We start from the raw sequence: 26978 nt of genomic DNA, 5'->3' as shown, positions 1-26978 counted from the left end.
TGGGTAATGAAACGTCTGCAAGAAAGCAACCAAGCTCAGAGAGCAGCAAGGACTCTCCCAGTTCAACTCTGACCGACAAATGTTTTCTTCTGTCTGCATAGTGTACATATATTTTACTAATTATGTAGCATGAAGTCAGTCCCAACTCTTAGTAACGACATAGATACAGATCTTCTCCCAGGGCAGTTTGTCCCCAACCTTCTCCTTCGGATCTTCCAACGGACCAGTTATGCTCACTGTGGCTGCAATTTACTTTTTCCATCTTGCTGCTGGTCATCATTATCTTTTTCTTTCTTTCTTTTTCTTTCTTTCCTCCCTCCTTTTCTTTTTCTTTCCTCCCTTCTTTCTTTCTTCCCTCCCCCTTTTCTTTCTTTTGTTCCTCCCTATTTTTTTTCTTTCCTCCTTCCCTTTCTTTCTTTCCTCCCCTTTTCTTTTTCTTTCCTTTCCTTTTCCTTCCCTTTCTCCCACCATTTCTTTCTTTCTTTCCTCCCTCCCTCTTCTTTAATTTCTTTTTTTTCTTTTCTCTTTTCTTTCTTCCCTCATGCTTTTCTTTTTCTTTCCTCCCTCCCTTTCATTCTTTTCTTTCTCTTTCCCCCCTCCTTTTTCTTTTTGTTTCCTCCTCCCTCCTTCCTTTCTTTTGTCCCTCCCCTTTTCTTTCTTTCTTTTTCTCCCCCTTCTCCCACTTTCTTTCTTTTTCTTTCTCTTTCTTTCTTTCTTTCTTTTCTTTCTTTCTTTCTTTCTCCCTCCCTTTCTCCCACCTTTTCTTTCTTTTTTTCTTTTCTTTCTCCCTCCCTTTCTCCCACATTTTCTTTCTTTCTTTCTTTTCTTTCTTTCTCCCTCCCTTTCTCCCACATTTTCTTTCTTTCTTTCTTTCTTTCTTTCTTTCTTTCTTTCTTTCTTTCTTTCTTTCTTTCTTCCTTTCCTTTCCTTTGTTTCTTTCTTTCTCCCTCCCTTTCTCCCACCTTTTCTTTCTTTCTTTCCTCCCTCCCTCCTCCTTTCTTTTACTTTCTCTTTCTTTCTCACTGTTACAGCTTTCTCAAGGATGTGCCCGAAAATATAACCATTTCCACCTGGATCATTGCGTCGGAGAACTCTTTTTGAGTTCCTCTTCTTTTGACGATCCATTGCTTCCCCCCCCGCCCCGCCCCCATCTTCTCAGGCGTCAAAGTCCGAAAGGCTCTTCCAAACCCTCTTTCGCTCCTTAACCAACTCTCTCCCTTTAGCGACATCGCTTTGGGGGGCGGGGGGGTTGGCTCCATTGGGGCCGTAAGCCGAGGACCCGCCCGTACCCGTCTTTCACTCTAGGAACGGTCACCCCAAATCAAGTAGGAGCGCTCCCCAAAATCCATCCCCGACGAGCAGCAGCAGCAGCAGCAGCAGCTCGGAGCGCAAAACGAAAGGAAGGGCCGGCGGTGGGGAGGAGGAGGAGGAGGAGGCGCGTTACGTAGCGGGGCGGCGGGGGGGGGGCGGAGTCTCCGTTCGGAGTTCCAGGAGGGGCGCGGCGGGCGTCCTCCCACTGCTCTCCCATTGGCCGGGAGGAGCCGAGAGGCGGGGCTGCCGAGCCGGGAACACCGGCCGAGCCCAGCCCAGCCCAGCCCAGCTGAGCTGGGCTCGCCTGCCTTTTCCCCCCGCCCCCGCCCCCCCCACCCTCCGCCAGAAAGCAAAGACCCAACGACTCCAACCAAGTTTCCCAATTCCAGGGGCGGCTCGGTCCGCGCCGTCCAGCCCCAGCCGAGCGCAGGTGAGCCCGCCGGTGGAGGCGGCTTTCCAGGTGCGTTTCCAGGTGTGTTTCCGCGGGCGTGGCCAGGCGATGGAGGAAGAGGGGGGGCGGTGTGGTGATGGGTGGGGTGGGGGGCGAGGGGGAAGAAGCCGCTTTCCCACCTGCAAACTCGCCGCTTCCAGTGGCCGATCGGATCTCCGCGTCCTCGGCGGCTTTCGGGACAACTTATTTTTTTTGGGGTGGAGAGTGGAAACTTGCACTCCCAAGCTGGCTTCCCCAAGCTGACGCTCGCCGGATGCATTTCAGGGATTCCTTTTTCTAACAGTATCCCAACTGGAGAAATGCCCTCCAACTCTTGGGGTGGGGTGGGGTTTCCAATAGAAGCTTTGGACTGCCCACCTGTCAGAAAAATGGTGTAGTAGAGCCTCCTGCTTGGGCAGGGGGGGTTGGACTAGATGACCCACAAGGTCCCTTCCAACTCTTGTTCATCTAAAGCGTCCGGAGCGGCGGCGACTCCTTTCCTTCCCTGGGTCGAGCTGGCTCAGAGCGATGGGAGTTGGGAGTTACTGGAGAGGATGGGAGCACTCCGGGGTTGAAGGGTACGGCGGAGCGGTTCCGCGCCTCGGCCGGGCTTTGGACGGGACGGTAAACCATGGTTGGGCCAGGAAAAAGGGTGTATTCACTTGGGACCGGGTTTCACACGGCTCCGGGAATCCAGAAAGACACCACCCCGGGGCCGGAGACTTGTAAGCCACTCCGGTTCTTAAACTGGATGCGATGCGCAATTTTCTAACCGCGGATTACGTTGACGGCTTTCAGTTTTTAAATAGCTGTAATTTTGCGCACAGGCTGGGTTTTTTTTTTTTTTTAGCATATATATATATTTATTGTTTACATATAAATATACTGAATACAGTCTAATTGGCCAGGGCATTCCAATTGCCATAAAACAGAAGTAAAAACAGAATAACATATATGCAAATGTATACATACAAATGTTTGTACAGAAATTTCTGACCATCATGTAATACCTTAGCTCCTCTATCATTCTAATACTTACATTCTTCTATCAATAATACAAATAGTGTCTCTTTCCAAGTCCTCCTCGCCTCATTCTTTCACTTTCAAATTTCTACTGCCTGTTTCTAACCATTGATAAAACCTATTCCGTGTTGAATAGTATTTGGTATCTGCTTTATCTTTTATTTTTAGTGCTAGTCTGTCCATTTCCGCACAGTCTAGTATCTTCCTTGTCATCTCATACTCTAATGGAGTGTTTTCGTTCTTCCACTGCTACGCATATACAATTTACATGTAATTTCTCTATATCTCTATCTCTGTCTCTATCTCTATCTCTATCTCTATCTCTATCTCTGTATCTATCTATCTCTGTATGTCTATCTATCTATCTATCTATCTATCTATCTATCTATCTATCCATCCATCCATCCATCCATCCATCTATCTATCTATCTCTCTATCTCTCTATTTCTCTCTCTCTCTCTCTTTGCAAAATACCACTCACGCATCATCACAAAATCTCCAGAACCGTAAAGCCTACAACCTTGAAATTTGGCACTATGTTCCTCTTGGCTTCTAGGTGCTCACTAAGAAAGGATTTTTCGAAATGACCATCAGAGCATTAGTATTTCGTACATTATTATTACTAACATTACTAGCTCTGATGCTAAGGAGTTCTACTCCCCCTCCCCACCTGAAAAGAAATCTCTTCCAAATGCAAAACACAAGCAGAGGAGAGGAGTTTCAGTTTTAGATTGACAGCACCAAGCAGCTTCAGAACAGAACAGTTCAGCTAAGCCATGCCCAGGCTCCTTGCTGTCTCCTTGCTCACACAGCAAATACTGTGTCAGTTTCCAAACAGCCCTCAACTTTCTCACACACTGACAGGACACTAGCCAGATGAATACTTGATGGATGCTGGTAGGCAGAGGCATATTTCCCGCCCCCTTATTTTCCTCCCCCAAAACCAAGCCAGATCACATACTTTCGTAGCGAAGCACAGGTATCTAACTAATATTAAATATATTGTCCCTTTGTCATAACCCTCTGATGTGATACCTAGTAAAAACAGTTCTGGTTTGAAATCTATATGGTTTTTTTGGTCTTTTTTTTTTTAGCCACGCATGTATTTGAGTCCAAAATTTCCTTGCCTTTATGCAGGTCCACCACATGTGGTAATATGTACCAGGTAATTGTTGACATTTCCAACAGGTTGGGGACATATTTTTATACATTTTAGCTAATTTTGCTTGGGGCAAAACCAGCGCACAGGCTGGTTTTTAAAAGCTGCTTTGGAGGTTCTTCGAAATTGTTTTTGGATGGACTGGGTTTTCTGAAGGGTTGCTGGTAATTTATTATCCATTTGTTGGGTTTATATTCCACTTTTTCTATGGAACATGAAGAGGGGTGGGATTCCTTGTTTTAAAAATCTCAGTCCAACCCTAAAGAGAGCGATTGAGTCAAATGACCTGGGATCCTCCCTAAACACCTTCTCTGTTACAGGCAGTCCTCAAATCTATGTCAACCCTTGAACTCAACGTTTCTAAACGAGACAGGTGTTAAGTGTGTTTTGCCCCACTTTGTGACCTTTCTGGCTACCGTTGTTAAGTGAATCACGGCAGTGGTGAGGTTATTATACATGGTTGTTGAGTGAATTTGGCTTCCCCATTGACTTTGCTTGCCAGAAGGTTTGTAAAGGTGATCGCATGATCACAGGATTCTGCAGCCATCATAAATGTGAGTCAGCTGCCAAGTGTCTGAATTTTGATCATGTGAGCATAGAATCAGCATTGGAATAGGGACCTTGAAGGTCTTCTAGTCCAGCCTGAGATGACCCAGGGTGGGATACAAAACAAACACAGTCACAGAAAACAAGTGAAGCCCCTTTTATTCCTCCACTTTGCTTCTAAGCTCTGAATATTCTTGACAGAAGCCAAAAAAACCTCCCACACAAACAGTTACAAGAAGAAGGAAAAAAAGCAACACAAACCAGGCAAGATAAGGGCTGGAGGACGTCCACAGATAACACACACTGGGAAGGATGCCAAACTCAGAGAGGAACCATAAACTAGAGATATTTCCACACTTTGTTTCCAGCGTTCACCTGTACGCATGTCCATCTTCTTATCCAGTTGTCACAGCTGCAGCCCATGAAGAGGATCAAGGCCCTCTCCTCCCTAGTAGACCACCTCTCTACCTTATCCTCTTCTCCTTGCGTGCCCTAGGATGGCCTGGGTCCTCCTCTGACTGCCCAGCCGGCCTCTGCCCTTCCCCAGCCTCCTCCACAACCTCCGGAGCCACACTTCCACTCCCTGTCAGCTGTTCCTCCTCTCCCTCAGAGTCAGTCTCCACCACGGGCATGACATGACCCCTGCTCATGCAACAGACCCTATACCATTCAGTCAGACAAGTGACTGTCCAGTTTCTTCTTAAAAACCTCCAGTGATGAAGCATCCACAGCTTCTAAAGGCCAGCTGTTACACTGGTTAATTGTCCTCACCGTTAGGAGTGAAATTAATTTCTCCTTAATTCCAGGTTGCTTCTCTCTCGTTGATTAGTTTCCATCCACTGTTTCTTGTCCTGCCTGCAGGTGCTTTGGAAAATAAGTTGTCCCTTTGCTCTTTATGGCAGACCCTCAAATGCTGGAAGACTGCTATCATGTTCCCCGCTAGTCCTTCTTGTCTTTAGAGTAGCCAAACCCAAACCCTGCAACCGTTTTTGATATGTTTTTGTCTTCAGGTCCTTAAGCATCTTAGTTGCTCTTCTCTGAACTTTTTCCGAAGTGTCAACATCTTTGTTTTTGGAATGGGATGACCAAAACTGGATGCAGTATTCCTGATGTAGTCTTACCATGGATTTATAAAGAGATAATGCTGCAGTGGTCATAAGTATGAAAAATGGTCACGTCCCTTTTTTCAATAGTATTTTCAAACAGTCACTAAAGGAATAGTTGTAAGTCTAGGATTAACTGGAATAATATTATTAATCTATTAATTACTGGTGTGTAGGGTTTTTTTTTTTGTTTAATCACGATATATTTCTGTCCTGGATTCCCTGAAATAATCAAGGTAACATTGAAAACGAGCTGGGGCATTGAAGAAACCCCTCAGAAGGCAGAGCTTTGGTACTGTTGGCAAAAAACAAAAAAAAACCCTCCATGGGTGCATCTTCAGGATGAGAATTTGAAGAAAGTACTTTTGTCTCCTTCCCTGCCTGAACAGGAGGTTGGACTAGAAGACCTCAAAGGTCCCTTCTGACTCTGTTATTCTGAATCATGCCAGGGTAGTTGACTAACTCAGTTTTCACCCGCTGTCTAAATAAATGTAAGCAAATGGATCTAGACAATACACTGTTCACGAAGCACTTGTGTATGTAAACTGAAAATGTATAAATAAACTGTTAAAAAAAAAGATAGGGAACAAAACAGCCACAAGATTATATACATAGTAAACAGCATTTCTCCCCTCTTCCTTCAGATGGGACATTGGAAACGCAAAGTCTGGGCATATCTAAACATACCTAAACTCTGACGCAGTGGCTCAGTGGCTAAGACGCTGAGCTTGTCAATCAGAAAGGTTGGCAGTTCAGCGGTTCGAATCCCTTAGCACCACATAACAGAGTGAGCTCCCGTTCCTTGTCCCAGCTTCTGCCAACCTAGCAGTTCGAAAGCATGTAAAAATGCAAGTAGAAAAATAGGGATCCTTTTGGTGGGAAGGTAAAGCGTTCCATGTGCCTTCAGCGTTTAGTCATGCCGGCCATATGACCACGGAGACATCTTCGGACAGCGCCGGCTCTTCGGTTTTGTCACGGAGATGAGCACCGCCCCCTAGAGCCAGAAACAAACAGCACATATGTGTAAGGGGAACCTTTACCTTCCTTTAAACTCTGAAAAAAGTTTCTAGGAAGTTTTGTATTCATGTTCGAAATTGTGATTGTGATGTCTTTCATCGTCCAAATGATGGCGACCTGCTTATGATGTCACAACATTAAAGAATTCCAGGTCTATCTGGGCTTAAAAGTATACATTTGGGGCTACTTTCAAGAGTTGCTGGTCTAGGGTTGGGCTCTCAGTTGTGGTCGTAAGTTGAGAATTACCTGTAGTCCAGGTAATTTTACAAGGTGACCCCATTTCCCTTTCTTAAATCCAGATATGCTTGGCCTTGCAGTCAGTAACACCAGATGGTTCAGTTTATGAGATTTGTCCTACAAGTCTCGCAAAATGGAAAAAGTGAGCTAACATGGGGGAAATACATTCCATTTTACTCACCTTGCAGGAATGGAGACAATTTTGAACAAAGTCTGTGAGACATGTGTGTTCTTGTTGTTGCTTCTGGGAATGGTGTTTGAGTCAGAAAATTAACAACAGGTCTTATCAAACATGTTCTTCAGAGAATGTCCAGGACCACCTGCTTCTTGGATATTAAATATAGATTCCTTTCTTTTCTTTCTCTTCTTTTAGATTTGTTTAATTTTAGGGCGGGGGAGGAGACAGGGAAACCTGGCTTGTTGCAAAGAAGAACTTTATGTTTCTGGCGTTATTCCTGATCTGAATGGGATTCAACTTCACCTTAAATCCGGGTTCTCCACACCTTGGCAACTTTAAGACTTGTGGACTTCCACTCCCAGAATTCCTCTGCCAGGTCTGATTTGAGGTCCATGAGTCTTAAAGTTAAAGCCAAATTTGGAGACCCCCCCTGCCCTTATAAATCAGGAGGGTTTTTTTGGTGCTGGACAGCTCCGTTACATAATTGATGGGAGGAAATGTTGACTTTTACAGGTGGTCCTTGAGTTATGACCAACGTGGAGAGGTTCCATTTTGGTCATGATGTCCGTAAAATGGATTATCACATAACCGGACCTGATTTTATGATCTTTTTTATTTATGTATTTATTTTTAATTTTAATTATAAGAATGCAACACGGCGTTACAATTGTTATACATATATAAATGTTACTTCACCATTTACAATTCTCTTGTTTGATACATTGTTTACTAATTATTCTAATCATTACAGCATGTTCTGACCTTGCCTCCTTCTATGCAACCACCGATAGAATTTATTTTCCTTATTATCTCTGTTTCTGGCGGTACGTTTTCCTTCTTCCAGTATTGCACATATATTATTCTAGCCGCCGTCAACACATATACTGTTAGATAAATCAAATCCTTCCTATATCCTTCTGGTATTATTCCTAGAAAAAAAAAATTCCGGCTTAAATGGAATACACTCCTCCCACCATTTGTTCCACCCATGTCTGGATCAGTCTCCAATACTTTTTTTTGCAGCACTGCAGGTCCACCACATGTGAAAACATGTGCCTGATACATCTTTGCACTTCCAACAATTTGGAGATAGACTTTTGAACGTTTTGGAAAGCCTTGCTGGCGGAAGATGCCACCTGTAAAACATCTTATAAGGGTTTTCCTTGTATGCCATGGCGAATGTTATTTTCTTATTGATGGTCCAAAGCTTTTGCCATTTATCCAATTTTTTTATGGTGGTTGTTCAGCAAATGCCACAGTAGATAAGTAAATCTGTTGTTTGTTATATGGAGGTTTTTGCCAGAAACTGGATATATAAGGGAAGGTTTCTGGAAAAAAACGTCATAGATCACAGCCAGGTAACCCTGGCGGGGACTTGGATAGAGTCTACTTCTAACCAACCTTAAGCAGAGGCCCTTTCAAAGGTTATGAATTCCTTTTCAGGGTTGAACCTCTTGTCAGTCACTCCTGCCATTGGAAGGAGAAGCAAAACTCAGCAAAACTTGTCCAGCAGTAAGTAAACAGTGAGCAAAAATGCTATTGGTGAAAGGAGGAAGCTGTTGCAAGTTTATAATTCCCTTTACAATGAAAACAGGTCAGCAAATTAAGAGAAAGGTGATTTGGTTATTTTGCAGTTTTTGTCTAAAGCTGTTGATTCAACTTGTGGTCCTTAATGAGACACTCCTACCCTGGCTGTCCCAAGGCAGGTTACAAATGTATTAAATTGAAATAATCCGGATTGTTTTGCAAGAGCTAATGGCACTCCTCTTTCCTGTTTTTTTTTTCTCCTCTTCTATTTAACGACTTCTGCTGTGGGTCAAATACAATCCAAGTTGGGAATAGTATTCTTTATTTCAGGAGTCCCTTCTGCATTTTGACAAGGACATTTAGGAAGTTTTCTCTCTTTAGCAATAATTTCTGGTAGACTTTGCCCATGGTGGCTTCACCTACTATGTGGAAGATCTGCCTTAGGTGCATGTGATTTTTGGGGGGGTGAGTGTTGAAAGAAGAGCCAAAGGAAGACATGAAAATTTAAAGAAAAAGACATGAAGTCCTTAGCTATCCTTAGCGTCATCCCTATCTTCAAAAAAAGTGACCCCAGCGTGGTTCATTGTGCAAATAAGCAGAGTGAAAGGATGAAGATGAAACAAGGCCATTCAGGTGACAGTTTAGGTTAGTGCAATGCATATAACCTATCCTGCATGTTAGGATAAGGTCAACGCAAAGACAGCACCCTGACATCAACAGTTCCTCCCATATCTGTCAGTCTCTCAGGGTACACCCTGGGACTGAGATGTATGAACAGACAAAACACACACACACACACTTTCTCCCTCTCTCTGTAGAGTAATTCTTTCAACTCACTTGTGTTGTTTTTCTGCACTAATTGCAGGTTTTCTAGTATCACTAATAAAACTAGTTTATCAGGAGCTGTGGGCTTGAATCTCAGCCTGCAAGCTTTCTAATTCAAGTATCAGTTTTAATGAAGCCTAACCCCAAATCTGCTTTTACTCTTTCTTTCTTTCTTTCTTTCTTTCTTTCTTTCTTTCTTTCTTTCTTTCTTTCTTTCCTTCCTTCCTTCCTTCCTTCCTTCCTTCCTTCCTTCCTTCCTTCCTTCCTTCCTTCCTTCCTTTCCTCCTCCTCTCTCCTTCTTTCTCCTTTCTCCTTCCTTCTCCTTGTGGAATTTGCAAGCCTTATGGCCTTGGATTTTCTATTCTATTGGCTCAGATGAGCTGGAAACTTACATTTAATTCTTGTTCCTGGCAAATGATATATGTTGTTAGACAATGGGTTTGCTTGACAACCACATTGTTGCTCAGTGACTGAAGATTTACTTAATAACCATGGTAATTTGTTTAATGACTGCTGAACAAAAAAGTCACCAAATCGAGTTGGTCGCGTGATGACCTTCTTAATGACCTGCATGACTTATAACTAGGTAATTTTGGGCTCAGTCAGGGTCATCTTATGACAGTGTTGAACAAGTGGCCCTTCATGAGCTGCGATGGTGCAGTGGTTAGAGTGCAGTACAGCAACCTACTGTTGAAATTTGGCAGTTCAAATCCAACCGGGCTCAGCCTTCCATCCTTCTGAGGTCGGTAAAATGAGGACCCAGATTGTTGGGAGCAATATGATGAGTCTGTAAACCACTTAGAAAGTGCTGTGAAGTACTGTAAAGTGGTATATAAATCTAAGTGCTCTTGCTATAACTGATCCTCAAAGTTCCAGCTGCCATGATCCCATGTTGCATAATTGGGATCTAAGCCCTTGGCAGCTAGCCCAGATCTCCAATCATTGCAGCACCCTGCGGTCACGTGATTGCGATCGGTGATCTTCCCTGCCGGTTTCCACAAGCAAAGTCAATGGGGAAGCCAGCAGGAAATCAACAGTCCTAATCAAGTGATGTCCTCGAATTAACTGACTATAGTGTTTTGCTTAACAATAGTAACTCTGGATTGATGGAACTGCTGTTGCTATGCAGTGCCATGCTTTATGACCACGCCGGTTAACAATGAAAGTTCCGGTCCCTGTATATGAATGATGAGGAAAGATCTTCCGTGGTCTCCAGTAGGACTTTCATTGAAGTTGAACTCAATACCCTGTACTTCGTTTACATTTTGTGTCCAGTGAGTAGACCTTTTCTCTAAAGTGTGTTTGTGTGTGTGTGTGGGGGGGGGAATATATTTGTGGCACAGAATCAAGCATTTATTTGTAGCATAGAATCAAGATCATGTGAAGTGTTAGTACCATTTTATAAGATGCACTTGGACTGTTGCTTCCAATTTTGGTTGCCATGATATAAAAAGATAGATAAAGAGCGCAGAGCAGAGCAACAGAGATGATTAGGGGACTGGAGGCTAAAATATATAAAGAACGGCTGCAGGAATTGGGTATATCTGGTTTAATGAAAAGAAGAGATCGAGGTGATAGATATGATAGCAGTGCTACAATATCTCAGGGGCTGCCACAAAGAAAAGGGGAGTCAACTTATTCTCCAGAGCACCAGAAGGCAGGTCAAGAATCAATGGATGGAAACTAGTCAAGGAGAGAAGCAACCTAGAACTAAGGAGAAATTTCCTGATAGTGAGAATAATAAACCAGTGGAATGACTCGCCTCCAGAAGCTGTGGTGCTCCAACACTGGAAATTTTTAAGAAGAGATTGGAGAATGCCTTCTCCGAAATATTATAGGGTCTCCTGCTTGACTAGAGGGGTTGATTCATTGACCTTATTTTTCTTAGCTTCCAATCAAGGGCTTTTAGTTCTTCTTGAGTCCATTTCACTATGACAGCTGTGTATCTAATAGCAATAGCATTTAGACTTATATACGCTTCACAGTGCTTGTACAGCCCTCTCTAAGCGGTTTACAGAGTCAGCATATTTGCCCCAATGATTTCCCAGGTGTTTATTGCCTTGATGGGATTTCCTCTGGTGTGTTTGGATTTTAACATCTTCTTCGCTCTCGTGATACATTCACTTCAAACCTTCTCCTTGATTTCAGTCTGTTTGATGTTGTCAGCCTTGAAGAATGCCCAGGTATCTCTTTTGATCATCTTCATCCAAACTCTTGACCTTATTCCCAGAGGGCTGTGATGGTGAACCTATAGCACGTATGCCACAGGTGGAACGCAAAGCCATTTGTGCCAACATGTGAGCTGCAGGCAAACTTACCTCACTGCGCACGCACACACGCACCTCACAGCTGATTTTCAGCCAGTTTGAGGCCTTTTTTGGCCTCCCAAAGACTTGAGGAAAGCTTCTGCAGGCTTCTGCAGGTTTTGCAGGCTGAAAACTAGCCCCTTTTAATCACTTCCCGTTTTTCTGAAAATACCAGCAGTGATGAAACGGAGCTAGTTTTCAGCCTGCAAAGCCTGCAGAATCCTTCCTCAAGCCTTTGGGAGGCCGAAAAAGGCCACAAACTGGCTGAAAATCATCCATGAGGCGCAGTGCAGGTAAGGGGCGGCAGCAGACAGGTGGCTGGGTATTGCACGTGCATGCGTAGGAGGTATGGGAGGGTGCACTGCCTTCTGGATGCTGGCACACAAGCGCGAGCGTGCAAGCGCGCACACAATTTTTGGCACAGGAGCCCAAAAAGGTTAGCCACCACTGCCATAGGGCATCTTGACTCCTTCACTTTTCACCATTTCCCCCGTTTTACGGTATAAAGAAACAGGTTGTGAGGCGTATCTTTGTCCATTTGAACCAGCTACATAATCTGTGGCAAAGATTTGGCTCTATTCAGACATGCTCAGTCCAGATGCAATATTTGGTCATGTTAACCTGGTTGTGATAACAAACTGAATAATAGAGATAACTAACCACATTTTCTTTTAAACTGCAAGAACCTGCATGCATGAGGAAATACCAGCCTAGGGCAATTATTATGGCTGCAGTGAGCTTAGCATGCAAATACTATGGGTTGTGGCTTGCAAATTTTTCTTCCTGAAATTATGGGTCATGAATTGTCTCATGCTTAACAGGAAGAGGAATTTCCACTTGTATAATTGCCAGGTAATCAAATTAGCGCATACAAAGTCATAAGCTTTTATTCTCTTTTCCTCGCCAGCTAAATAAAATTTGCTTGAGGGATTGAAATATGGAAGGCTCTTGAACCTCCAAAAGGAATTACTCTTGCTTATTATAATGACTTCTTGATTACTGTGTCTTTGTCAGACCTGAATCTGGGAGAGAAATGAGCCTTCTTATAGAAACGGTGTGCTTTTTACCGGGCAGGTAGTCCTTGACTTCTGACCACAACGGAGCCCAAAATTTCTCTTGTTCAGTGAGACATTTGTTAAGTGAGTTTTGTCACATCTTACGACCTTTCTTGCCACAGTTGTTAAGTGAGTCACTGAAGTTGATAAGTTACTAACCCAGTTGTTAAATGAAGTTGGATAACCCATGGAATTTGCTTGTCAGAAGGTCGCAAAAGGGGATCACTGACACATTGAAGCTGTCATAAATATCAACCAGTCGCCAAGCATCTGAATTTAGATCACATGACTGTGGGGATGCCACAAAGATGATAACTCTGAAAAACAGTCATAAGTCACCTTTTTCAGTGCTGTTGTAACTTTGAACGGTCACTCAATGAACCGTTGTAAGTCATGGACTACCTCTACACTGAACCTCAACCCTGTGTATAGGTAGTCCTTGACTTATGACTGTTGCTTAGCAACCATTCACAGTTCCGATGGACCTCCCTTCCTGTTCTGAAATTCCGTCAGAGCCCCCCAGTCACGTGACTGCGTTTTGGGCCCTGGGTAGCTGGCTGTCATTCTATAGACATGTGACCATGTTTTATGACATTTTTTCTTGAAAAGGGGCAGTTACTTCAGGATTGGGTAATTAAGGCCCCTTTACAGCCTGTGGACTTCAACTCCCAGAATTCCTGGCAGCATGGCTGGCTTGGGAATTCTGGGAGTTGAAGTCCACTGGTCATAAAGAGTCCATAGTTGCTCACCCCTGCTGTAGTCATTTAATTATTAAGCTTATCTTGCTTAATAAGAAAGGGGCGGGGTAAGGCATTTTTAGGGACTTTGTTTTCTAAACATCAGGTTCAGTCTTACTACAGGTAGTTCTTGATTTACATCCATTCCAGAGGTGGTATTCAACAGGTTCTGACAGGTTCTGGAGAACCAGTAGTGGAAATTTTGAGTAGTTCGGAGAACCGGTAAATCCCACCTCTGACTGGCCCCATCCCCATCTATTCTCTGCCTCCCGAGTCCCAGCTGATTGGCTGGTTCTCCTTTTGTTGCCTTGCACAGGAGAACGGAGCTGGAAAGCAGGTTAGTGGGGTGGGGAGGGAATGGAGATTTTGCAGTATCCTTCCCCAAGCCCATAGAATTGGTAGTAAATTTTTTTTTTTGAATCCCACCACTGATCCATTCATTTTGTGACCATTTGAAGTTACAACAGCACTGAAAAAAATGGCTTATGGTCCTTGCACTTATGACCATCGTAAGAGCATCCCCATGGTCACGTAATCAACCAGGATGTATTTAGGACGGATGTAACATCCTGGGGGATCACGTGATCATCATTTGCCCCACCTTCCCAGCTGTCTCCCATCAAACAATCAAGAGGGAAATCTGGATTTGCTTAACGACTGCCTGATTCATTTAACAATTACAGTGATTTCCTTAACAATCGCGACAAAAAAAGTTGTAAAATCAGCTTCCTTGCTTTGCAACGGAAATTGCCAAGGACCACTTGTGCTCAAAACAAACAACTGAGACTCATTTTTGAGGCTTGGCGATGTCTTGCAGATATAGATGGCGAACCAGTAGTATTTAAAACAACACTTGCTGTTTTCACTAAGTCTTAATCCCATTTATTAAACACATGTGTGACAAATAAGTTGGACTAATATCTCATTAAAGATCAGCTTGGGTTAACAGTTTAGCCAGTGCTGCCCGTGATAAAGTTTATCAAATGAAACTTTTCCTGGGCTCTTGGTGTTGTTATCTTTATTGTTCAGCCTTTCTTTGCTTTTAGATAGGGAACAGGAGGAAACTAGGGGAAGAGAATCGGAAATTTAATGCTGGTTTATGTAGAAACGTGCTAGAATTGCTTCTTGATCAACAACACTGCAGTGAAAGACAGAAAATACTTTGTGAGCAATTTATCTCTTTTGCTGGAAGGTTGTATTCTGAATTTCCTGTCCTTTTATCTCTGTAGTTCAGATGCCCTGTTTGGCACATGGGAAAGAATTGGCAGTAGCTTCAGGCATGCCTCTAAAATAATGACCATTTGACTTTCTGAAGCGTCTGGCAAGAGATTGTAAGTTGCAAACTCACTAAAACTAGAGAAATTGCTTTTCCTTGTCCGTGGAGGAAATCAAAGCAGGCCACCTCCATCACCCAGTGGAGTCCATAAGAGAATTTTTCAGGAGTACATTTGAACCTGAGACCAGGAGATGTTGCACTGAAGCAATAAATGAATGATTGTAAGTCAAGAATTACCTGTATGTTTTTTGAACTACAAGGTTTGCCTGCCAGCCAGTCTATAAACCGGACTGGAGTCTGTTACAAGCTCTTAAGAAACTCTTCCTAAATTCAGCATGAACCATGGAATTGAGTCGAGTCGAGTCGAGTCTAGTCGAGTCTAGTCGGATGGACTGGAGTAGACTAGAAGAGAATTCTTTATTGGCCAAGTGTGATTGGACACACAAGGAATTTGTCTCTGGTGCATAAGCTCCCAGCGTACATACAAGTAAAATAAGTGATAAGTTGTGTTCATAATCATAAAATCATCATAAATCATCAGATACAATACTCAATGATAGTCATAGGATGCTAAATATAAGCAACCAACATAAATCATCAGATACAAACAACAAAGTAGTAGTCATAAGATGCCAAAGGAATAGATAATAGGAAAGATGAGAAGGATAATACTAATATAGCCCTATTACATTGTTTGATATCCTAGGGCAGAGGTCTCCAACCTTTTGGATCTCAGGGACCACCAAACTCATAATTTTAAATCCCGCGGACCACTAATATGAATTTTGACTGATGGTGCCTTGCTGGCATTTTCCCAGGGTCTCTGCAGAAAGCAGCAGAGACCCTGGGAAAATCCCCCCAAAAGTCTGTAGGAAAATTCCCCACCCCATTTTCCTACCAAACGATCATTATTTATTTGGGATCGCATGATACCGTGAGAGAGGGAGAGCGCGGGAGGGAGGGAGAGAGAGAGAGAGAGAGAGAGAGAGAGAGAGAGAAAATGATGGCATGGGGCGGAAACTGTCCTTGTGTCTAGTAGTTTTGGCATGCAGTGCCCTGTAGCGGTGTCCTGGGGGGAGAAGTTGAAACAGTTTATGTCCTGGCTGGGATGGGTCTGTAGTTATTTTCACAACTTTCTTTCTGGATCGTGCAGTATACAGGTCCTCAATGGGAGGCAGGCTGGTTGCAATTGTTTTTTCGGCAGTCCTAACTATCCGTTGAAATCTGTGTCTGTCCTGTTTGGCTGTTGTGCTAAACTAGACAATTAGAGATACAAATGACGGACTCAGTAATTCCTCTGTAGAACTGTATCAGCAGCTTGACTTACAACCTGTAATTTGTCATGTTGTGAGGGTCATAAAAAGACCCACCCAATTTTATATGGCCCTTTTTTGCGGAGATTGTTAAGTGAATCCCCATAGCCATTAAGGGAATGCCATGGCTGTTAATTAAACCACTATGGGTGCAATTTTGCTAAAAACCAGGTGTGAATGCTGATTTTCAACAAAATTGGTGTAAAATGTGGTTGTCTGACTGCGAGATGGTACAAACAGCTATAAATAAATTAAAAAGATGTTCTAGGTCCTAGGATTCATACATGGGTTGGTGGCTTACAAATGTGACTTATAAATAAATAAACATGGATTTAGTATGCATGAAAGTTTTAATCTGAGATTGCCAATATCTAAAAGTTAATTAAGGTTTTTTTTAAAGAAAGGTTATATATGAGCCATTTTCTTTATGCCATAATTTAGAAGACTATAAATCAAAAAGTTCCAAATTTTGAACTGTAATATCAAAGAACAGTAGCAAAAAAAATATTGTAGACCCATATTGTAGGCCAAATTCAACATGTTCACCAACTGTAATTTATTTTCTCTATGTTTGTCAGATTTATATTCAAAACCCTAATTATACGGCAGTAAAGCACACAGATGTGTTCTAGACCACAATGTATTTTTGAGGCTGAATAAGTTGCCTAAGCTGGCTTGGTCAAGTTTTAAAAACAATTTTAAAACCCCTAAAACTGAGAAGGTTAGTAAAAGTTTCCCTTTTTTTATGATCCTAAAATAAATCTGTAAAAATTTAGATCATAATACATCCGTATTAATTTGGCTAGTGTCCTGTCAGTGTGTGAGAGAGTTGAGGGCTGTTTGGAAACTGAAACAGTATTTGCTGTGTGAGCAAGGAGACAGCAAGGAGCCTGGGTGTAGCTTAGCTGAACTGTTCTGTACTAAAGCTGCTTGGTGCTGTCAAACTGAAACTGAAATTCCTCTCCTCTGCTTGTGTTTTGCATTTGGAAGAGATTTCTTTTCAGGTGGGGAGGGGGAGTAGAACTCCTTAGCATCAGAGCATGTTAATAATAATATACGAAATACTAATGCTCTGATGGTCATTTCGAAAAATCCTTTCTTAGTGAGCACTTAGAAGCCAAGAGGAACATACGTGCCAAATTTCAAGTTTGTAGGCTTTACGGTTCTGGATATTTTGTGATGATGTGTGAGTGGTATTTCGCTTTTATATATATATATTGATGTTAATGACCCCAGAATGATCTTCTAACTGACATATTAATACTTTATAAACAAAGGAGGGTTTCTTATACAATTTTTCAGCCATTAGTCTGTCTTAAGGGTGTCAGTTGACCAGAATCTCATGGTTTCCTGCCTCCTCTTAATGCCTTATCTGCAGTGACTTGATCAACAGCCAACCTATTTCCTGCCATTCTTTCCAATACAAAATATTATTTACAGAGAAGAGAAATGTTCAGCACCAATTAGCAGGCGGTGTGGAAGTTAATGTATTTAAAATTCCAACATAGATGGGGGTTACTTGAACTCTAACTGGGCACACCCAAACCAATTTGGAGCTGAATTCTGCTGTAACAAAACAATGAGTTGACTAGAGTGACCTTAGTGTTTATATTATAGTAACAGAATAACAGAAGGGACCTTGGAGGTCATCCAGTCCAACCCCACCCCCCCTGCTCAAGCAGAAGACCCTATCCAAGCTCTTTTTAAAACCTCCTGTGATGGGGCATTCACAACTTCTGGAGGAAGCCAACACTGGAAGTTTTTAAGAAAAGATTAGATCACCACTTGTCTGAAATGATACAGGGTTTCCTGCCTAAGCAGGGGGTTGGACTAGAAGACCTCCAAGGTCCCTTCCAATTCTATTCTATTCTATTCTGTTCTGTTCTGTTCTGTTCTGTTATGTTCTATTCTAGCAATAGAATTGTTCTCTCTGTTAGGAAATTCTTCCTTATTTACAGGTTGGATCTTTCCTTGATTAGTTTCCATCCATTACTTCTTGTCCTGTTTTCAGGTGCTTTGGAGATCCTTATTCATATCTTTGGGAAACAACTAAAAAGCTAGATTGGGGTTAGGTTACTGTGAGCAAAAATTGTAGGGTGCTAGGCATGAATGCTGATTTGATGGCACATAATCTAATTACTAAACATAATCAAAGCTACCAAAAAGGAGAAGGAAATGGAGAATCAACCAACTAACTAACCAATCAAAAAAATCCTTATTAACCATAAGGAAAGTGGAATTTGGGACACCTTCTGCCTTTTCCTGAACTGTGTGGTTCTCCTTGACTCTGAGAGCAACCAGTGACATGGGTCTTCCCTTACATGGATGTGCTAAAAGTGTACATACTAATAGCTGAGCTATATATGTTCTTAGCATTGCGGAAGTCCATAAGGATGTGGTTTATGACAGTGGGAGCTCGCAACACAAAGTTCTGTGTTGTGTTATTTATAAATGATACCATGCTTCTAATACTCTTTCATTCCACCCAGAATAAATGGAATGCAAGTCTACGTTGTACGTCTTCATGGTTGCAACCAAAAGGTGTTTTTTTTTTTTCCAGAGGATGAACCATATTAAGGGTTGGTAGCATAAACAGTAAAGAATCCTGCGTCAATTCAGAATTACGGGCATATTACAGAGGAAATTTTATGGATGAAAATCTTATTTTTTTCAGATGTCATGAAGTAGCCTGTGGTCTGCTAAGAGCTGACTATCATCGTAACTTTCTTCGACTTTGAGGTGACATTACTTTCTTCTTAATGGTCATATTGAAAATGTACATACTAGCTGAGATCTGAGAGGGTGGGTGCTTCGATGTTCTTCTTTGAAATAATTTTCCGTTCCCCAGTTGTTGGAAGGGCACACCCAATTTTGACACATTATGCCGACCCTTCCTGTCCTATAGTCCCCATTTATTTGTACCTATTTCTTGTATTCTTACTCATGTTTATACTTATATCTATTATCTTGTAAGCGATTGACAAATCAAATCAATCAATCAATCAATATTTTTTTTTGACACAAATGGTGAGATTTTGCTCTAAAATCATACAAAACCGTAAACACGTCATGGCTAAAAAGATAGGATGAATCATAGCAAGGCAAACATTTACAATTCATCCTGCTTTAATATTGTGTACCATCAGGTAATCTACCCTACTTCCTCCATTTCATTTCTTCTTACTGATATTTTAATATGTACAGATCCATAGGCTGTAAAGTTTCAAATAAAGCAGATAAAGTTTTATAGATAATTTATATGTTTAATTAACTAGATCAGCTCAACAGTTTTACAGATTTTACGTTCATAATTTTATGCCATCTGGAATTTACCTATATATTCCAATAAAGGAGAATATTTGTTGCTTAGTTTAGTTTACTTAATTGTCATTGCACCTCATACAATGAAATCAAACACCATCTTCAGTGCATATCATGACCATGAAAATAAACACAAACACACATCCTTCACACTCCACACATAGAACCCAAACCCCCAACACTGCACCAACACTGCACTATACAGTAGAATTCAACAGAGCTACTGCCCTGGGATAGAAGCTCTTTTTCAGCCCATTTATCCTTGTTTTTATTATCCTGTACCATCTGCCAGATGGTAATAGATCAAAAAAAGGGTGCCCAGGATGAGATGGATATTTGAGAATGTTTTGAACTTTCTTAAGGCAGTGGGAGCTATAAAGCTCTTCCAAAGAGGGGAGAAGGCAACTAATGATCCTCTGGGCAATGACATTAACCCTCTGGACTGCTGTCCTATCTGCCATTGTGCAATTAGCAAACCATACAGAGGTGCAGGAAGTTAAGAAACTCTGTGGTGCAGTGGTAGAAGGTCACCAGCAGTTTTTCATTCAGTTGTTGTTTCCTGAGAAGTCTCAGGAAGTATGATCTCTGCTGAGCCCTTTTGACCAGTGTTGCAATGTGAGCCACCCCAGGTCAGGTCCTCTTTTAGGGTAACACCCAGAAATTGGCCACTTGCTCCACTTGGTCTCCATTGATAAGCAAGGGCTGGATGTCTGATCTTTTCCTTCTATAGTCCACTATAAGGGACTATAAGCTCAGGGTTGAAATGAGGAATCCTTGGTGCTCTCTGAGCTTGGTAGTTTTCTTGCAGACTTTTCAGTACCAAAACTAGGTAACATCATCAATGCTAATGCTAGCAGTGATGATGTTACCTAGTATGGTAATGAAACGTACCAAGGACCTCTCACCTATATATAGGTAGTCCTCAGCTTATGACCACAATTGAGCCCAAACTTTTCGTGGTTAAGTGAGACATTTGTTAAGTGAGTTTTACCCCCTTTTACGACTCTTCTTGCCACAGTTGCTAAGTGAATCACTGCAGTTGATAAGTGTGAGAAGGTTGTAAAATGGAATCACATGACCTTGGGACACAGCAACGGTCATAAATGTGAACCAAATTGCTAAGCATCTGAATTTTGATCACAGGATTGTGTGGGATGCTGCAAAGGTTGTAACTGAAAAAAACGGTATAAGCCACATTTTTCAGTGACGTTGTAACTTCGGACAGTCACTAAACGAACTGTTGTATGCCGAGAACTACTTGCATTCAGTTTCCCATATGTAGATGTATATTTTGCTGGATTTTTTCTCTCTTTTTTTTGTACTGGTTACTGATTGTACTAAACTTTGTTCTGCACAGTTTGTTCCACAAAAGTGCTTTTTTTTTCAAGAGGCAACTGGACTTTCTGGTTTTTCTTTGAAGACATTTCACTTCACATCCAGAAACTTCTTGGATGAGAAGCGAAACGTCTTCAGAGAAAAACCAGAAAGTCCAGTTGCCTCTTGAAAAAAGCACCTTTGGGACAACCGTGACCTAGAGCAGTGGTTGCCAACCAGTGGGCCAGGGACCACTTGGTGGCCCGCAAGAAAAGTTTGGTGGTCTGCAGAGAAATGTCACCCCCAAAGCAATTAATCCAGGCTGCACGGGAATACAAGGCTGCACCACCCACATGGCCTGCAGGAACACAAGGCTTGCTTCACTTACATTGCAAACAACACGAGGTAGTGAGAGGGAGGGGGGAGAGGGAGGGGGGGGAAAGGGCGGGGCGGGAACTTGCCCCACTCGCCCCATGTGCCTCGCCTGGTTACCGGGCTGCTTTTTTCCTCTTCTTTCTTCTTCTGCTTTTGGCTGCATGCAAGGAAAGCAGCAAAAGTCTTTCTTTCTCTCCCCCAAACTCCTGCCAGAAGTGAGTCTTTGGGACCCTGGCAAGGCATCCTGCTCCAAGAGGCTGTGCCGGCAAAGACTCATTTCTGGAGGAGCTTGGGGGAGAGAAAGAAAGACTTCTGCTGTTTCTGCTGCTTTCCTTGCAGGAAACCAAAAGTCTCTTTCTCTCTCCCCCTGAGAACGGAGCTGGAGACGGTATCCTGTGAACCCAAATAAAGAATGATCAATTGGTAGGAAAACGAGGTGGGGAATTTTCCTGAAGACTTTTTCCCTGTAGCCAACGTCAGTCAAAATTCATATTATTGGTCCGCGGGATTTAAAATTATGAATTTGGTGGTCCTTGAGGTCCAAACATTTGGTGACCCCTGACCTGGAGGACTGAGAATCTCCGGTTGGTTCTGTTGTGATAACAGAATCTCACCATATCAATTTGACCTCCTTCCTCCCATCTTTTCTTCTATTCGAATTGAATATTTCTCTTCCTCTCCTCCTGTAGATGAAGACCTTCTTGATATAAACACCTCCCCGTAACATCTGTATGATGAGCATCATCCAGGAAGGCGAACTCCACTTAAGAGCCTCTTGGCTATTGATGTATACCTTGCTCAAGCCCTGCAACAGAAATTAGATTTTCTTTAAAAAAAAACAGCTCTGTTTGCTGTGACTTGGTAGACCTACTAGTGCTGGCCTTGCCAGTGAAGATTTTTGGACTTCTTTTCCTACTTGGCTGTAAGCCAACAAGATGATCGATTTGAGCTTCCTTACAGATGAAGAGCAGGAGGCAATTCTGAGAGTGTTGCAGCGGGATGCAGACTTAAAGAAGGCCGAAGAGGAGAGAATCAGGTAAGGGCCTCAAATAATTGCACACTTGTACAAATTGGCTTGAATCAAAGACATGAACGGGTAGAGATTGCTCAACTGTTACCTTTGTTCAGAGTTGCTGAATTAATCACTGTTTATGAAGAGGGTTTGGGCTTTGTTCCAGGCTTATGAATAGTTAGACCTTTTAGGAGAACAATGAAAATATTTCCCCTTTTGAATCATTATGCCTTCCCTGGGGAAGACCATGCATGCAGGGGTGGGATTCAAATTTTTTAACTACCGGTTCTGTGAGCATAGCTTAGTTGATGGGTGAGACTTGGTGGTCATGTTATTGGCTGGGCGTGGCCAACTCAATATCACTCACATCGAGGCACACATCTCCTCACCTGGTCTCTCATGATGTGGGGATGCTGCAACAGTCGTAAGTGTGAAAAATGGTCATAAGTCACTTTTTTCAGAGCCCTTGTAACTTTGAATGGTCACTCCACATAAGCAAAGTATCACCAAAGGAGGGAAAAATAACTCCAGAGAAGTTCCAGAGACAGGAAGTCTAGTCCTGCCAAGAATGTAATAAGGGTTAAGGGAGAGGCCGTTTCTGTAAGCAACACCAGAATGTTTCCTTCCTGCCTTCCTTACAGGACTAGCCCAGTAATTTCTTCTAACAACCGATTTTCTGAACTGCTTAGGATGTTAACAACCGGTTCTAGCAAATAGGTGTGAACCGGTAGAACCCCACCCCTGCTTGCATGGGGAGATTTGGATAGTTCACCTGTTGCAAGACATTAATTAATTAATTAGTGGAACAACTTGCCTGCCAAGGTTGTGGGTGCTCCATTACTGGAGTTTCCCTTTTTCCCCGCCTTTTTTTTCTGTATGCTACTCTGGTTTACCTGGTGCTTTACCTCACAATGCAGTGAAGTGCTCGACCACCTTATTTACTGCAATTATATTTATATAAAACTACAAGTTCCTTTCAGTGTCTCCCATTTCTTACAGACACTGGCTGCGCAATTCCCTGACATTCACTTAGAATAAATTTATTGTCCCTTTGAAAGTACACTAATTGGCACACCACAAAATGAAATTTTGTTGCATGTATATTGCACTTCCAATATATCGTACATAAATATGACAAAATAAATAAATACATCCATACAAAATTATGCATATACCCACATATATTATATGACACGGAGAAACAACACAGTCTAGTTCGGATGTAGACATGTACATAGCAAGAAAAACGAATCTTGCAAGATTACTAGACGGATAACATAAGGAACAAAAAAAAGTTTCTCAAATAAAGTTTGAGAACTGTTTCTGAAAGCATCTGGACTTCTTTTCCCCACCTCTTGTAATAGGACATTCTAGTTCGGGAGTGTTTGATATCGGCAACTTGAAGACGCATGAACTTCAACTCCCAGAATTCCCCAATCAACATTGTTGGCTGGAGAATTCTGGGAGTTGAAGTCCATGCGTCTTCAAGTTGCCAAGATTTGAGAATCCCTGTTCTAGAGCAGCAACCCTCCATCTTTTGGGCACCAGGGACCGGTTCCATGGAGAGATGCTTTTCCGCAGGCTGGAGGGAACGTGGCTTTGTGTGTTGTCTGCATCCCATGGATGGGGCTTCACTTGTTTGTGCGGCCCAGTTTCTGGCATGCTGCAGATAAGTCCACCAACTGGGATTTGGGGTACCCTATTCTAGAACAGAGTGTTTTCCAGGTTGGCTGCTGTGGGGGCGGGGGAGAGGGGATGGTTGTGTGGGAAGGGTAGTAGCACGTGCACATGCAGACGCATGAGTGAGCTGGGCCGAGAGCACCTGCGACCACACATTGTGCTCACCACATTGGCACGAGTGGGGCCAAGTGCCCGTGATGCTTGTGTAAGTGAGCCTCTGAACGCCCACTATACTCATGCGAATGGGGCTGATTGCGTGCAACGCTTGTGCGAGTTAGGCTCCAAGCTCCAACAACACTCGCATGAGTGGCGCAGGCTGACTGTGACACTTGCGTGAGTTAGGCTCCAAGTGCCTGCAACGCTCACGTGAGGTGGGCTGAATGCCCACGACACTCACGTCAGTGGGGCCGAGTGTCTTCAATACTTTTCTGAGTTAGGCTCCGAGTGCCTGCGATGCTAAGGTGAGATTCAAAAAAATTTCTTTTTCATGTAGTGGTGGGATTCAATTTTTTTTTACTACTGCTTCTGTGGGTGTGGCTTGGTGGGCAAGGCTTGGTGGGTGTGACAGGGGAAGGATATTGCAAAATCCCATTCACTCCCCACCCCACTAACCTGCTTTCCAGCTCTGTTCTCCCGTGCAGGGCAACAAAGGAAGATCAACTGGGACTCGGGAGGCAGAGAAGAGATGGGGGCGGGGCCAGTCAGAGGTGGCTTTTGCTGGTTGTCTGAACTACTAAAAAATTTCGCTATCGGTTCTCCAGAACTGGTTAGAACCTGCTGAATACCACCTCTGGCTGTGAGTCCCGTAACACTTGTGCAAGTAGAGCAGTGCTTGCATGTACAGATGTGTGTATACAAGCCAGGCTCTCACATGGCTCACTTGCTGGGGTGGGATTCTACAAGTTCGCACCTATTTGCTAGAACCGGTTGTTAACATTCTAAGCAGTTCGGAGAACCGGTTGTTAGAAGAAATTACTGGCTTAATCCTGTAAGGAAGGCAGGAAGGAAACATTCTGGGGTTGCTTACAGAAACTGCCTCTTCATTAACCCTTATTACATTCTTGGCAGGACTAGACTTCCCATCTCAGAAACTTCTCTGGAGTTTTTTTCCCCTCCTTTGCTGGTACTTTGCTTGTGTGGAGTGACCATTCAAAGTTACAATGGCACTGAAAAAAAGTTACTTATAACCATTTTTCACACTTATGACTATTGCAGCATCCCCACAGTCATGAGAGGCCAGGCAAGGAGATGCGTGCCTCGAAGTGAGTGATGTTGAGTTGGCCACGCCCAGCCAGTCACATGACCACCAAGCCATGCCCACCAATTAAGCCATGCCCACAGAACCGGTTGTTAAAAAAATTGAATCTCACCCCTGCCCACTTGCAAATAGGCTGTGACCCGGTAGTGGGCTGTGGCACACAGGTTGGGGACCCCTGTTCTAGGGGTCCTCTAATGGAGAATTTGGTTTCTAGGAAAGTTATGTCTCTAGATAAAGTGTATGACATCTAGATAAAGTGCATGACATCTCTTCTTGCTTGTTTTTCTTTTGGATTGTGGTTTTAGAGTTTCCTTGCTTGGCCACGGCATTTGTCTGCATTCCATTCTTAGGACCTTTTGGCTGAGAGACGAGTTAACAGCCACATAGCTAACTACATTTTAGCCCTTGCACAAGATCTAATAAACCTCTGGCAACATATCCCAGGCTGATCCGTGAGCTGATAAAAACAGAGGGAAAAACTTGTAAATTCAGCCAGTGGGTCTGGAATACTCATACTCGGTTTGTGGATGTAATAACAGTATACGGATACCCGGTGGGGTTTAAGGAAAGGTTAAAAATAAACTGGCACTTTTGGACTCTTACCACCAAGGCCACTGGCACCATGCAGTCTGAGAAAGTGAAGCGTTGTGGTTGTGTTTACACTAGGAGAACACCCTCTGCTGTTTTTCTAGGTTTTCTTTGGTGGCAGAAACCTTTAAAATAGCAAATGCGTTTGTGTGCTTGTGTGTGCGTTTTACTTTTTCAGTTTTAAACTCTGCAAGTTGGCTTATCTAAGCATGTAAACTGAAAAGAACAATAACCCGGTCGATGCACAACTCTCAATCTGTATCTGCGGGGCTTATCTTTAGGGCTTATCTTTGTCCTCCTTGTGGATCCAGCTACAAATAGGGTAATCCAGAGAGTTGTGACTAGGTGGCAGAGGTAATCATTTGCCAAAAAATAGGGACATCACCAATTTGTTCCGGTTTCTGACTCTGAAGCACAGCAAAAAAACTGCTTGTTATATTATCTAAGAAAAGGAAGAACAATTTTGGATCACCTGTCTGTCTGTCATTCTACCTACCTATCTACCCACACATCCATCCAACTATCTTTCTACTTCCCTCCCTTCCTCTATAACTACCTAAACATCTTCCTTCCTTCCTCCCTTCCTCCCTCCCTCCCTTCCTTCCTTCCTTCCTTCTTCCCTCCCTCCCTCCCTCCTTCCATCTATCCATCCATCCATCCACCCCTCCAAAATCTATCATCTGTCTGTCTGTCTCTGTCTCTCTCTCTGTCTGTCTGTCTAATTTTAAAGCCATCCATCTGCCTCACTGACCAAGGTCAGGAAGTCGCATAAGGCCTGGTGGCATTTTGTACTTTGGGCATAATTGTTCCTTCCTTAAGCAGGATGACTCAGCGGTTGACAGCTGTCAAACTGACAGTTCAGATTTGAGACCCGTGCCATGTGACAGGGTGAGCTCCCATTCTTGGCCCAGCTCCTGTCCAGCTAGCAGTTCGAAAGCATGCAAATGCGAGTAGATCAATAGGTACCACTTTGGTAGGAAGGTAACAGCATTCCGTGCGCCTTGGCATATAGTCATGCTGGCCACATGACCATGGAAGTTTCTTCGGACAACGCTGACTCCCTTGGCTAGGAAATGGAGATGAGCACCATCCCATAGAGTTGGTCACGACTGGACAGGGGAAAACTTTACTTTATCTTCAAGCAGTATGCGAAGGAGAGGGAAGTCAACTTGTATGTTTGCTTATAGTATTACTCAGCTGGGCTGGGTTCCCATTCTTTAGGAAGGCAAGGGTGAAAATAAGCTCTAAATCTTCATGCGTGAGAAGTTACTGGGATTATTGGATGGCTAGCAGAAAAGTTACAGACGGAGAGCTTGTTTTCCCTTTCCGAAGAATTGGTAAACGAGAATTCCTGTGGCCAAGTGAGCTGTAATGTACGAGTCAGGAG

At 43.0% G+C, this 26978-nt stretch overlaps 1 protein-coding gene across 25 annotated transcripts in view; it reads left to right on the top strand.

Annotated features, from left to right (window-relative positions):
* Positions 1 to 1552: 1552 nt before the first annotated feature.
* SYTL2 (synaptotagmin like 2) overlaps positions 1553 to 26978 on the top strand; it is a 75649-nt gene continuing 50223 nt past the window's right edge. For 12 of the 25 annotated variants that reach the window (XM_087936965.1, XM_087936966.1, XM_087936960.1 and 9 more), the window contains exons 1-3: positions 1553 to 1783; positions 18718 to 18782; positions 21743 to 22089. In XM_087936965.1, the coding sequence (XP_087793091.1) occupies positions 21989 to 22089 (101 nt within the window). In that variant the 5' untranslated portion in view covers positions 1553 to 1783; positions 18718 to 18782; positions 21743 to 21988. Of the gene's footprint in view, positions 1784 to 8447; positions 8517 to 18717; positions 18783 to 21742; positions 22090 to 26978 lie in introns of all 25 variants that reach the window. The other 13 variants (XM_087936967.1, XM_087936961.1, XM_087936959.1 and 10 more) reach the window with 4 other exon arrangements.

Source organism: Pseudonaja textilis, chromosome 7, assembly GCF_049901715.1.
Source record: "Pseudonaja textilis isolate UNSWEBS1 chromosome 7, rPseTex1.2, whole genome shotgun sequence".
Classification (NCBI taxonomy): domain Eukaryota; kingdom Metazoa; phylum Chordata; class Lepidosauria; order Squamata; family Elapidae; genus Pseudonaja; species Pseudonaja textilis.
Note: the sequence above shows the minus strand (reverse complement) of the source record. Positions and strands in the feature narration are given on the sequence as shown.